We start from the raw sequence: 13,812 nt of genomic DNA, 5'->3' as shown, positions 1-13,812 counted from the left end.
TTCAGGTTCATTTTGGCTATTATGGTTCTTTTGTGATTCCTATGAATTTTAGGATTGCTTTTTCTTATTCTGTAAGGAATGTCATTGCTATTTTGAAACGGATTGCATTATGGGCCAGTGCTGTGGTGCAGTAGGTTAATCCTCCGCCTGCAGTTCTGGCATCCCATATGGGTGCCAGTTCTAGTCCCGGCTGCTGCTCTTCCCATCCAGCTCTTCGCTATGGCCTGGGAAAGCAGTAGAAGATGGCCCAAGTCCTTGGGCCCCTGCACCCACGTGGGTGATCCGTAAGAAGCTCCTGGCTTTGGATCGGTGCGGCTCCGGCCATTGCGGCCATTTGGGGAGTGAACCAGTGAACATAAGGCCTTTCTCTCTGTCTCTCCTTCTCACTGTCTGTAAGTCTGTCTCTCAAATAACTAAATGAAATCTTAAAAAAAAAAAAAAGGGGGATTCCCTGGTGAAGTGAGAGGCGGACCGGGGCGGCCAAGCAGGGCTCAGAGCAGGATCAGGATGCACGAGGACGTGCTGACCACCCTGAAGATCCTCATCATCGGCGAGAGCGGAGTCGGCAAGTCCAGCCTGCTGTTGAGGTTCACAGATGATACTTTTGATCCAGAGCTCGCAGCAACTATAGGTGTCGACTTTAAGGTGAAAACAATTTCAGTGGATGGAAATAAGGCTAAACTTGCAATATGGGATACTGCTGGTCAAGAGAGGTTTAGAACTCTAACTCCAAGTTATTACAGAGGTGCACAGGGTGTTATTTTAGTTTATGATGTCACGAGAAGGGACACCTTTGTTAAACTGGATAATTGGTTAAATGAATTGGAAACATACTGTACGAGAAATGACATAGTAAACATGCTAGTTGGAAATAAAATTGATAAGGAAAATCGTGAAGTCAACAGAAATGAAGGCCTGAAGTTTGCACGGAAGCATTCTATGTTATTTATAGAGGCAAGTGCAAAAACGTGTGATGGTGTCCAGTGTGCCTTTGAGGAGCTTGTCAAAAAGATCATTCAGACACCCGGACTGTGGGAGAGCGAGACCCAGAACAAAGGAGTGAAACTGTCACACAGGGAAGAAGGCCACGGGGCAGACGCCTGCAGTGGTTACTGCTCTGTGCTGTCAACTCTGGGAAGTTCCATCTCTTGCCTAGTTCACCAGATAGTGGCATGTCGCTCCCCCTCTTCGTGGAGGAACGACACAGGACCCTGCGCTGTTCTTTCGTCTGCTCGGCCCTCCCCGGGTTTGCTGCTGGTTCTTCCTGGGTTGGCTACTGTCCCTCCACCTCCGTGGAGGGGCGGTTCCCCCTGCCACATTCCCCACTTCCGCGGGGGAGCGGCACACCGCCGGCCGGCTCTCTCGGGGGCTGCACAGGTGTTCCTTCAGATGTTCCCCTTAGATGTTCCTGGTGCATGCCGTCTCTCTCCTCCTTTATAGTCCTTCCACCAATCCCAACTCTGCTACCCACACGCCGAGTACGCTGCTCTCCAATCAGGAGCAGGTCCCACAGTTTATTGGTTGAACTGGAGGCAGCTGAGTAGAAGCTGTTTCCCTTCTCAGCGCCATATTGTGGGAAAGCAGATGCATAGAATAAGTCTTAATTCCAGTAACTTAGTCTAGTCCGAGTTGCTCCCAGTTGCTCCCCACAGTGGCATCGTTCTGCATAAATATTCTTTAACTGCTATTTGGGGGACCTTGCAGTTTGCACATAATTGTTTTGTATCATGGCAGTAAATAATTGCAAGACATCCCACTCATCGGCTTTCCCAGGTAGAATGCTATGGTAAGCATGCACAGTTTGCAGTCTTCAGTTTTTTATGTAACATAAAACAGGTGTACCTTTATCAGTGCATTTGATTTTATGACTTACATTTATCATGTAATTTTTAAAAGTCCATCTCTAGTATGTGTTGATACAAGGTCCACTTTTGGTTTCCTTCTTTGTGCTTAAATATTTCTTTAAATTACTGGATCATTTGGTATGTAGAACCCCAGAACCCCAGGGAGGTTCACAGGCATCATCAGACCTGCCAAAGTTCCTTTCAGGAACGACAGCGAGCATGATTTCACAGCTTTTCTAGGGTGTTTGAGAGTCTCTGCGAGCACTAAGCAAAACCCACACTACAGAATGTAGCCCAGGCCAATTTAGTCTTAAATCTATTTGTCTTGATGATGCTTCTAAAATAGTCTTGATACACTAAAGAAGTTTGGCATTACTTTGTGATTTCCTTCAGTGATTAGCGCAGTTGCTTACCTGGGGTTTTAATCTTGTGGTGTGTCTGTTGGACTCACGGTCCTGTGCCCAGCATCTAGAGTTAGCGTGGTACTTTGCAGAACCGCAGTAAGGTTTCCCTCATCTTGGTTTCAGAAGGGCACATATAGTGTGTTTATTGTAACTCCTGTCATAATTGCCACTTTTAGAACCAGCTTTTTTTTTCCATCATAAATGTTGACAGTGTTTGTCCAGGTTCCTCTGTTGTAGCTCGTGTAATGTTGGTGAATATCCATGTCTTCTGGCATCTATAAATGGAGTTGATATTCAAAACCTGTTTCTCTGTTTAGAGGGGTAGGGACAAAAACACTAAATGACAATTTGAGAAAGGCGTTTTACTTCCAGATTCTGATGTGTGTGGGAAAACACTGTTGCAAGAAAACCTTGGTAATTTATTGTAACAAGCAATCAGTAGTTTATCAAAAACCAACTTGTACAGACTAATAAATCTTTTCCACAGTAAAAAAAAAAAAAAGGGATTGCATTGAATCTGTAGATTGCTTTACATAGTATAGATATTTTGATGATATTAATTCTTCCAATCCATGAGCAAGGAATATATTTCCATATTTTGTGTGTCCTTGATGATTCCTTTCATCAATGTTTGATAATTTTTTTGTAGAGATCTTTCACTTCTCTGGCTAAGTTTATTCCTATATATTTGATTTTTGTGGCTATTGTAAATGGGATTTCTTTCTTGATTTCTCTTTTCTGTGAGTTCATCATTAGCAATACAAAAGCTACTCTTTTTTGTATGTTTGTTTTGTAACCTGTAACTTTGCTGAACTGGTTTATCAATTCTAACAGCTTTTTTGGTGGAGTGACTAGGTTTTTCTATGTACTACATCATGTCGTCTGTAAACATTGATAATTTAACTTCCTCTTTTCCAATTTTTATGCCCTTTATTTCTTTCTCCTCCCTAATTGCTCTTGCTAAAACTTCCAGTACTATATTGAATAAGAGTAGTGAAAATGGATATCCTTGTCTTATTCCAGATCTGAGGGGAGATGCTTTCAAATTTTCCCCACTAAGCATGATATTAGCAGTTGGTTTGTGAGATATAGCCTTAATAATGTTGAGGAATGTTCCTTCTTTTTTTAAAAAAAGGATTTATTTGTTTATTTGAAAGGCAGAGTTAAAGAGAGAGAGAGAGAGGAAGAGACAGAGAGAGATCTTCCATCAGCTGGTTCACTCTTCCAGATGGCCGCAATAGCAGGAGTCAGGCCAATCGGAAACCAGTAGCCAGGATTTTCTTCCAGGTCTCCCACGTGGGTGCAGGAGCTCAAGCACTTGGGCCATCTTCTGCTGCTTTCCCAGATGCATTAACAGGGAGCTATATCAGAAGCAGAGTGGTCGATATTCAAACTTGTGCCCATATGGGATGTCGGCACTGCAGGAGGTAGCTTTATTCACTATGCCACAAAGCTGACCCTGGAATATTCCTTCTATACCTGATTTGTGGAGTTTTTTTTTTTTATCATGAAGTGGTGTTGAATCTTATCAAAAGCTTTCTCTGAATCTGTTGAGATGACCATATAGTTTTTGTTCTTCATTCTGTTGATGCAACTTATGATGTTCATTGATTTGTGAATGTTGAACCACTCTTGCAGTTCTGAGATAAATCCCACTTGATCATGATATATGGTCTTTTGATGTGGTTCTGGATTTGATTTGCTAGTATTTTATTGAGAATCTTTGAATCTATGTTCATTAAGGATATAGATCTGTCATTTTCTTTTCATTTCATGTCATTGTTTGGTTTTGGTATCAAAGTAATGATGACCTCATAAAAAAGCTTAGCAGAGTTCTATCATGTTCAATATTTTGGAATAGTTTGAAGAGTATTGGAGTTGCTTCCTCTTTGAATATTTAATAAAATTCGGTAAAAAAGCCATCAGGTCCCAACTTTCCCTTGACTTTTAATTACAGCTTCAATTTCATTGCTTGTTATGGGTCTGTTTAGGTTGTCTATATCTTCTTGATTTAATCTTAGTAGGTTATATGAATCCTGGAATTCATCCATGTCTTCAAGGTTTTCCAGTTTATTGGCATATAGTTCTTCATAGTAGTTCCTTATGATTCCTTGTGTTTCAGTGCTGTTGGTTGTAATGTTTCCTTTTTCATCTCTAATTTTGTTTATTTGAGATTTTTTTCTTTTTTTCTTTATAGAGGTTTATTTATTTTTTATCTTCTCAAAAAACCAACTTTTCATTTTGTTGATCTTTTGTAATTTTTTTAGTTTCAATTTCATTTATTTCTGCTCTGATCCTCATTATTTCTTTCCTCTTGCTGATTGGGGATTTGGGTTGTTCTTGTTTTTCTAAGTCTTCAAGATGGATCATTAGATCTTTAATTTGAGACATTTTTCTTTTTTTAATGTAAGCACTTAATGCTATAAACATCCCACTTTATACTCCTTTTGCTGTATTTTCAAGAAAGTTTTAAATTTCTTTTTTTAATTTCTTAAATGACCCATTGATCATTCAGTAGCATGTTGTTTAATTTCCAAGCATTTATGAGTGTTCTGTTGTTCTTGTTGTTGATATCTAGTTTTATTCCTTTATGGTCTCAGAAGATACATGGTATGATTTCAAGCTTTTTAAATTTGATAAGACTTGATTTGTGTCCTAATATGTGGTCTATTTTAGAAAATGTTCCATATGCTAATAAGAAGAGTGTGTGTAAGTAGCTGTTGACTGAAATGTCCTATAAATGTCTTTTAGGTCCATTTGCTTGGTAGTATATTTCAACTCCCGTTTATCTTGCTTGATTTTCTGTCTGGATGCCCTCTCCATTGATGAGAGTGGGGTGTTGAAGTCAGCCACTGTTATTGTATTGGAGTCTATCTCTCCCTTTATGTCTAATAGTATTTGCTGTATATATCTGGGTGGTCTTGTGTTGGGTGCATATATATTTATGATTGTTATGTTCTCTTGCTGAATTTAACCCTTTATGAAAATATAATATCTTTAATCTCTCTTTACAGTTTTTTATTTAAAGCCTGCTTTATCTGTTTTCATGATAGCTACACCTGCTTGCTTTTGGTTTTCGATTGCCTGGTATATCTTTTTCCAGCCCTTCACTTTTAGTCTGTGTGTATCATTGTGAAGTGAGTTTCTTGTAGGCAGCATATAGTGATGTCCTTTTTTTATCCATTTACCCAACCTAAGTCTTTTGGTTGCTGAATTTAATCCATTTACATTCAAGATTAGTATTGATAGATAAGAACCAAGACCTGGCATTTTTCTAACTGGATACTGATTCTATCTGCTCTATTGGTGAATTTGGCAGTGACACGTGTTTCATGTTTCCTTCTAATCCAGAACAGACTTCAGAATTTCTTGTAAGGCTGGTCTGCTGGTGGTAAATTCTCTCAGTTTTTGTTTATCTGGAAAATACTTCATTTCTCTTTCACTTTTAAAGGACAGCTTCACTGGATACAATATTCTTGGTTGGAAGTCTTTTCTTTTTAAGGCCTTGGGTATATCATCCCAGTCTTCTGTCCTGTAGGGTTTCTGCTGAGAAATTTGATGTTAACCTAATTGGTATTCCTTTGTATATAACTTGAAGCTTTTCTCTTACTGTCCATAGGATTCTCTCCTTTTCTTTAACTTTTGACAATTTGATGACAGTACGCCTTAGAGAAGACTTTTGGCTCAATATGCTTGGGGTTCTTTGAACTTCTTGTATCTGGATTCCCATGTCTCTTTTAAGACCTGGGAAATTTTCAACTATTATTTCATTTAGCAAGTTCTCAATACCTTTTTGCTTTTCTTCTCTTTCAGGAATACCCAGAATACAAATATTTGGTCATTTAATGACATCCTATATTTCACAAAGGCTTTTTTCTTTTTAATTCTTTTCTCTTTACTTTTGTCTGATTGGGGTATTTCAAAATTCTTGCCCTTGAGGTTAGAAATTCTTTTCTCCATGTAGTCTATTCTGCTGTTAAAGTTCTGTTGTATTCTTTATTTCACTGATGGAAGATTTCCTCTCCAAAATTTCTATTTGGTTCTTCATAATGAGTTCTATCTCCTTAGTAATATTTTCATTCATGTCAATCATTGATTTTCTCATTTCTTTAATCTGTCCATCTGTATTCTCTTGCATCTCATTGCGTTTCCTTACAATCATTATTTTGAATTCTATATCTGTTATTTCGTAGATTTCCTTCAGTTCAGGATCTAATTCTGGAGGGTTATTTTGTTCTTGAGGTATCACGCTACCTTGCTTCATGTCTCCTGTGTCCCTACATTGACATCTGCCCATCTGGTATACTTGTCCCTTCTTTATGGAGTAGGTTTTATTGGAAAATAGTTTATGGTTTAGCTAATATTCAGTGTATCACTTAGTTTATTGTTTTGGCTTTGGTTCTAGATGAGCCCAGGAGTATAGTTTCTGAGTGATTTCTTTTGTCTTAATCAATGTCAGCTGTGTCTGTAAGTGACACAGTGGTCTAGACTGCTGCAGTTCATAAGAATAGAAGTGTGGCTTTGAGATGAATAAGGGTTTCCTTGGGTATGAGTCTTTGGTCCAAAGAAAATTCATTGTCAGTCTCCTTGGCAAATGTGATAGCCAAGGCCTTGTTCTTGGTGCTGAGGGAGACAAGGGTGGCTACTCCCTTGTCCTACTGGCAAGCCTGAGTGATACTGGCACTTGTACCACCAATGACACCAATTGCTGTGGCTCTATGTCTGTGTGGTGTAGATGGAGCCTTCCTCAGGTCCTACTAGCAGAGTTCAACTGAGGCTATGGCTTATAATTCCAACATCCCTAGTCCTAGGACTAGGGTATATGAACTGAACCCTATTCCAGTCCTACAGTGTGACTACAAGGTATACAGGGGATTTTACTCTGGAGGGTATGAGTCCAGAGGGGTGGAATGCAGGTAGGTTCTCCCCTGTGTCCATTGGGTAGATCCAGTGGCACCAAGAAATTTAGCATGAATTGTCCTGTTGTTGCAGGGTGTAGTGGGGGTCATTATACAGATCTCCCAGGGTGGGAGCAGATTTTTATGGGCTGGTTCTGGTGTTAGTCCCCAGAAGCTAAGGTGAATCCACCTGGCTCATGTAGAGTGTGTAAGCATAGCTCTGGGGCTAATGCTCCACAACTTCCACAGTTGCAAGATTCAGGGAATTCTGTCCTTTACTCCACACATTGCCCTGACTCTGACTAGATGCTGGTAGGAGCAGAATACAGGCACACTGTGCAACTTTTCACTGATGAATATGGCAGTCTGTATGGGTGGGGGAGTGGATGAAAGCAATGTGGCTTCCTTGATCCAAACCTGGCAGTTGCTTAGACCTCAGTCAGCTCTCCAGGCTGAAGTAAAAGTCAGTGGGTGACTGTAGAATTCCCTCTTAGCTAAAACTGTGAGCACTGGGGCATGTAGATATTTCTTCCTACCTTGATGTGGTAAGATGGCAGCTCAGAGCCAGCAGCTGGCAGCACCACATGGCTGGCTATAGTGATATCTCTGTTTTCTCTTGTCCCATGGAGTCTTTTTTTTTTTCTTTTTCTTTTTTCACTTTGCTGAAAATTTCTGTCCTACCTCTGGAAATGTAGTCCTTCTTTTGTTCTTTTCATGTCCCAGAGCTGCTTAAGTTAGTGTGGCTACACCCTATTCAGCCATCTTGGATCTCCCAAGTAATTATTTTTTAATTATTTGTCAAGAAGTTCATGGATCTTCATGTCTTTTGGATTGACTATTAGGCCTTTGTTAGTTTCCTTTGAGGGGGTCATGTTTTCCTGATTGTAATCCATGCAGCCTTTCATTGGTCTCTGGACATTTAAAGAAATAGACACTTCTTCTGGGCCCACATTCAGGACTTTAGACAGTAATCCCATTACCAGAGGTATGAATGAGTGAAGCTCTCACTGTGTCTCAGGGTGGGCAGAAATACCTGCAGACCATAGTGGAGGGCCTGGAACTGCTTCAACATCCCTAGTTAGGCTTGTGATTGTTGAACCTGAATGCATATGGGCATGGAATCCCCCTGGATCCCTTTACAGGCAGGATTTCCCAAGACCATGGTAGAGCAGTACTGAAGCTAGATCATAGGGATACTTCTGAGTCTACAATTGGCTCCAGTTAGTGTGCCTGTTTTGGAGTACATAGACTGGCACGGCTCCCCCAGTTCCCTGGATAGGTAGAACTCCCCACAGACCATGGTGAAGAGATATTCCAGGGTATACAGTCAGTGGGCCTATCATGGAGGGGTATCAGTTGGAGTTGTTTCTCCCAGGTCCCTGCACAGATAAGGCTGGTGGCAGGACCATACATAAATGTGGCTAACACTGAGTCCACAAAGGTATAGGCTGATTTTGGGTCTGTAGCCAGGTCCATGGTTGGAAGCCATATCACCAAGATGTGGGCCTGCCTTTTCAAACCAGTCATTCTTGGTCTTAGGTTCTACTGGGCTTTCTCAGCCTTAAACTTGGATCCCAAGGCTCCCACAAAGGCACTTTTTTCCATAGATGGTTGCTAAATTGTTGTTTCTACAGAGGACTGGGAGCTGAGACCCTCCTATTTTACCAACTTGCTAATATCACTCTGCATTTATAATTATTCCCATATAATAAAACTGTTGTTGGGGCTGGCACTGTGGCACAATGGGTTAATGCCCTGGCCTGAAGCACCGGCATCCCATATGGGCGCCGGTTCTAGACCCGGCTGGCTCCACTTACAATCCAGCTCTCTGCTATGGCCTGGGAAAGAAGTAGAAGATGGCCCAAGTCCTTGGGTCGCCTCACCTGCGTGGGAGACCTGGAAGAAGCTCTTGCCTCTAGATCAGCACAGTTCCGGCCATTGCGGCAAATTAGGGAGTAAACCATTGGATGGAAGACCGCTCTCTCTCTCTCTCTCTCTCTCTCTCTCTCTAACTCTTTCAAATAAACAAATAAATCTTTAATAAAAAATAATACTGTTGTTACTGGCCTGTGGACCATGACAGAGGAGCAAAATTCCAAATAGTTCTGTCAGTTTTGATGAATCTTTTAAAGGAACTCAAGGTAGAGTTGTCCAACGCCTAATCTCCCTTGTTCCATTCTTCTGCCTGGTACTTTTTTTCTTCATATGAAAAACATTGACTTGTGTTTACTCGGCATGGGTTTTTTTTAACTTTTATTTAATAAATATAAATTTCCAAAGTACAGCTTTTGGATTACAATGGCTCCCCCCGCCATAACTTCCCTCCCACCCACAACCCTCCCATCTCCCACTCCCTCTCCCATCCCATTCACATCAAGATTCATTTTCAATTATCTTTATATACAGAAGATCAATTTAGTATATATTAAGGAAAGATTTCAACAGTTTTCACCCACACAGAAACACAAAGTATAAAAGTACTGTTTAAGTACTGGTTATAGTATTAATTTACATTGTAGAACACATTAAGGACAGAGATCCTACATGGGGAGTAAGTGCACAGTGACTCCTGTTGTTGACTTAACAATTGACACTCTTGTTTATGGCATCAGTAATCACCCTAGGCTCTTGTCATGGGTTGCCAAGGCTATGGAATGGAAGCCTTTTGAGTTTGCCAACTCCGATCTTATTTAGACAAAGTCATAGTCAAAGTGGAAGTTCTCTCCTCCCTTCAGAGAAAGGTACCTCCATCTTTGATGGCCTGTTCTTTACACTGGGATCTCACTCACAGAGATCTTTCATTTAGGTGTTCTTGTTTGTTTGTTTGTTTGTTGTTTTTTGGCCAGAGTGTCTTGGCTCTCCATGCCTAAAATACTCTCATGGGCTCTTCAGCCAGATCCAAATGCCTTAACGGCTGTTTCTGAGGCCAGAGTTCAGCATAGATTTATTTGTATATGACATGCTGTTGAGGAATACACAAAGCCAAATTATAAGGAAGATGTGTTTGGGAGGAATTGCTTTTCATTCTGTATTCACTTCCCATGTATTTGTGGTAATCTTCCAACAGGTCTTCTTTGGCAATGTGGATTCATCTGGGATAAAACACAACATTTTTAACCCTCCAATTATTGCTCAGTATATTCGTTTGCACCCAACTCATTATAGCATCCGTAGCACGCTTCGCATGGAGTTGATAGGCTGTGATTTAAATAGTAAGTGCCACATCCTCCTATATCCTTACTTCTCCCTACCAAGGGTAGGGTGACTAACTGTTATAGCTAACCTGAAGCTTGGTGGGGGTTTCCAGTCTTGGGAAACAGAGATATCAGTACTAAAAGCAACGTAATCCTGGAAATACTGAGGAATTTGTTTCCATAACTATGGGATTCCCCAGAGACAGCCATCTCCCTACACTACTATTAACAAGGAAAATAAAAATCAGAGCTGAGAATAAAATGAGGATCATGTTAACAATAACAAAATCTGTGCAAAAATTACTGCTTGAGAAATGATATCATGATGACAGTAGACTTAGAGTGTTGATGGGTGAGGCCAGTGGAACTTAAACTGCATTATGCCCTTGTAATAACATTCTCCTTTCATTTATTTGAGGTTGCAGCATGCCATTGGGAATGGAAAGTAAAGCAATATCAGATTCACAAATTACTGCTTCATCTTACTTCACCAATATGTTTACAACCTGGTCTCCTTCAAAAGCCAGACTTCACCTCCAGGGAAAGACTAATGCCTGGAGACCTCAGGTAAGATATAACAGATTTACCACTTAACTGACATAGAGCAGGGAGTAGTGGTTGTAAAAAAAAATAAAGGAAGCCCTTGACGTTCCATCAGAAGTATTTTTGTCACCTGTTCTTTTAAAAGTATGTCAAGGACTCACAACCCCACAGGCGAAAGAAGAATCTTTACATCCAGTAATTGGCTAACCTCTGTCAAATAATTATGATATATAAAGTCAAATTTTATGGATAAATATAAACTATTAACTTTATTTCCAGGTTTCTCAGTACCTCAAAGAAAAATGGTTGTAGTCATATAAAATTCACTGGGCATGATCTTTTCCAGAGCCACACAGTTTGTGATTTTTCGATCATTGAATGACTTTTTGAAGAAATTAAATAAATTTCTGTTCTCCTCCAGGGGTTTATTTTAAATGAAATGGGTTATTAATAGATTATTAATTAGCTGACTCTGAGAATACAGAAATCAGTTCTGAACAGTTTTGTTCCTGAAGTTTCTTAGAGTCTAATAAGGGAGACTGACAAATCATTAAAATACAGAATGATAAATGTTATGATATGGTTAAGAATGGATTTGTGGATTTCTGGGAGCAATTGGTGACCAACAGGATAGTCCAATGCTATCTTCCTCAGGTGAATAATCCAAAAGAGTGGCTGCAAGTGGACTTGCGGAAGACAATGAAAGTCACAGGAATCACCACCCAGGGAGTTAAGTCTCTCCTTACCAGCATGTATGTAACGGAGTTCCTCATCTCCAGCAGTCAAGATGGCCATCATTGGACTCTTGTTCTTCAGAAAGGCAAGTTAAAGGTATGCTGGTCTCATAAGACATACAAAAAACACTGCTCCTAGAGCTTGACGTTTAGATACACAACAAGGTTGATATATGACCAAACTTCCAACATAAAACTTACTGAGTACCTGTGGTAACAGGACATGTGAAGGGCATTTTGAGAGAACACAGTGACTTTAAGCAAGTAGTTAAAAGCCCAAAAATAGGGAAGAATAGAGCCAAGAGTTGATTCTCCTCATGGATGCTAAGATCATTCATGATGTGGGCAAAAATCATGAGAGTGAAGAAGAATGAAGGTTTTCTGCAAAAATGCATAATAATGTCCATATTCTCATCAACAACCCGTATTCCCAAACCTGTTAAACTTTAACTCTATTTGTCCAGACAGTCTTGATCTCAGTTTGCCAGTATATATTTTTTTTTGACAGGCAGAGTTAGACAGTGAGAGAGAGAGAGAGAAAGGTCTTCCTTCCGTTGGTTCAACCCCCAAATGGCCGCCAGGTGCCTCCTCCTGCTCTCCCATGTAGGTGCAGGGCCCAAGCACCTGGGCCATCCTCCACTGCCTTCCGGGCCACAGCAGAGAGCTGGACTGGAAGAGGAGCAACCTGAACAGAATTGGTGCCCCAACCGGGACTAGAACCCAGAGTGCCAGTGCCACAGGCAGAGGATTAGCCTAGTGAGCCGCAGCGCCGAGTTTGCCAGTATATTGATCAGAAGATATGACATAAAGTCTTACTATCCCATGATGATGGAGGAAGGAATAGTTCAGCTCTGTAGTGTGTTTTATCTTAATTTTCAATCTCTCTAGTACAGTATCTTGCCACTTGCTCCTTTGCTCTATAATGTCCATCTATAGCAAGAAACTCTCAGATCTCTAGATGTAGCAAATCTATACCACATAAGGCATATATATATATATATATATATATATATATTATTTCTTCTACCTATAACATTTTTCTAACTACCCCTCATTGCCCTTTTGCCTGACTAATTCTTCAAATCTTGGACAAACATCTCCAAGAAGAATTACTTGATCCCTCAAGACTTGGTTAAAGACTTATGCTTTTGGCAGTTTCGTGGACTAGAGTCTAGACAATAGTTACTGTAGAATAAATTCCCATATTTAAAAGAAAATGTCTCTGATTTATGCTACAGCATAGGTGATCCTTGAAAATTTGCTAAGTATAATAAGCCAAACATAAAAGGATGAATATTATATTATTATTATATGGGCATGTTAGGGATATCTAGAGAAATAGAACTCATAGGCGATACATAGGAAATATATATTTCAAGTAGATTATATATATATATATATATAAAATATATGAATATGGGATGTATGTGAGAGAGAGTGAGTGCATTGGCCCATGCTATTATAGAGACTGTCAAGTTCCAAGATCTACAGGGTTAATCAACAAGCTGAAGACATAGGAGAGCCAATGGTATAGCTCTGGTCAGAAGATCTGCAAGCTTGAGACCCAAGAAGAACTAAAGTATTTTAGTTCAAGTCCGAGGGCAGGAAAGAACTGATGTCCCTGTATGAAGGTAGTCAGAGAGCAAGGGTTCTCTTACTTGCAGGAGTGTAAACCCTTCTGTCCTATTCATCTCTTCAACAAATTGCATGATGCCCACATGAGGGAAGGCAATTTGCTTTACTCAGTCTTCCAATTTTGATGTCAATCTGATCCAAAAACACCCTCATAGAAACACCCAGAATAATGTTTGATTAAATATATGAATTGCTTGTGGCTCAGTAAAGTTGACGTATAGAGTTAACCATCAATTTGGCATTCATATGCATCTCCTTACATGATTCTCAATATCCAAATGAAGACAAAAACAAGGTCATAATTCAATTATAATAGGACATTTAAAAAATTGTGTTTAACCAAAAACACATTAACCTGTTTCCTAAAAGAAGAAGTGAAGTTGTTGAATTTTTATTTACTCTATGTCTTGACATCTTGCAACAAAATACTATGACATAATTTAATGATACTTAAAGAATATGATATAAAGTCAATGTATCTTATGTACATTTATAGGGCAATAAGAGAAGGAAGAAAACAGGTATATGTATAGATACATACACATATTCATAACAATGTA

General features: G+C 39.8%; 1 protein-coding gene and 1 pseudogene across 6 annotated transcripts in view; both read left to right on the top strand.

Moving 5' to 3' along the window:
- Positions 1 to 13,812, top strand: part of F8 (coagulation factor VIII) — a 151,594-nt gene that overhangs the window by 125,331 nt on the left and 12,451 nt on the right. For 4 of the 5 annotated variants that reach the window (XR_016227546.1, XM_070066324.2, XM_089323652.1 and 1 more), the window contains 3 exon segments: positions 10,214 to 10,358; positions 10,759 to 10,907; positions 11,538 to 11,714. Coding sequence is in view for 3 of the 5 variants with exons in the window: in XM_070066324.2 (XP_069922425.1) it covers positions 10,214 to 10,358; positions 10,759 to 10,907; positions 11,538 to 11,714 (471 nt within the window). In the remaining 2 variants the exon portion in view is untranslated. 5 annotated transcript variants of the gene reach the window in all.
- On the top strand, positions 414 to 2,750 carry LOC103345409 (ras-related protein Rab-18 pseudogene; annotated as a pseudogene). Its single transcript, XR_016228326.1, has one exon. The product of XR_016228326.1 is annotated as a ras-related protein Rab-18 pseudogene (transcript).

This window comes from Oryctolagus cuniculus, chromosome X (assembly GCF_051225735.1).
Source record: "Oryctolagus cuniculus isolate XC-2025 breed Fujian yellow rabbit chromosome X, ASM5122573v1, whole genome shotgun sequence".
Classification (NCBI taxonomy): domain Eukaryota; kingdom Metazoa; phylum Chordata; class Mammalia; order Lagomorpha; family Leporidae; genus Oryctolagus; species Oryctolagus cuniculus.
This window is presented reverse-complemented; position numbering and strand designations above follow the sequence as displayed.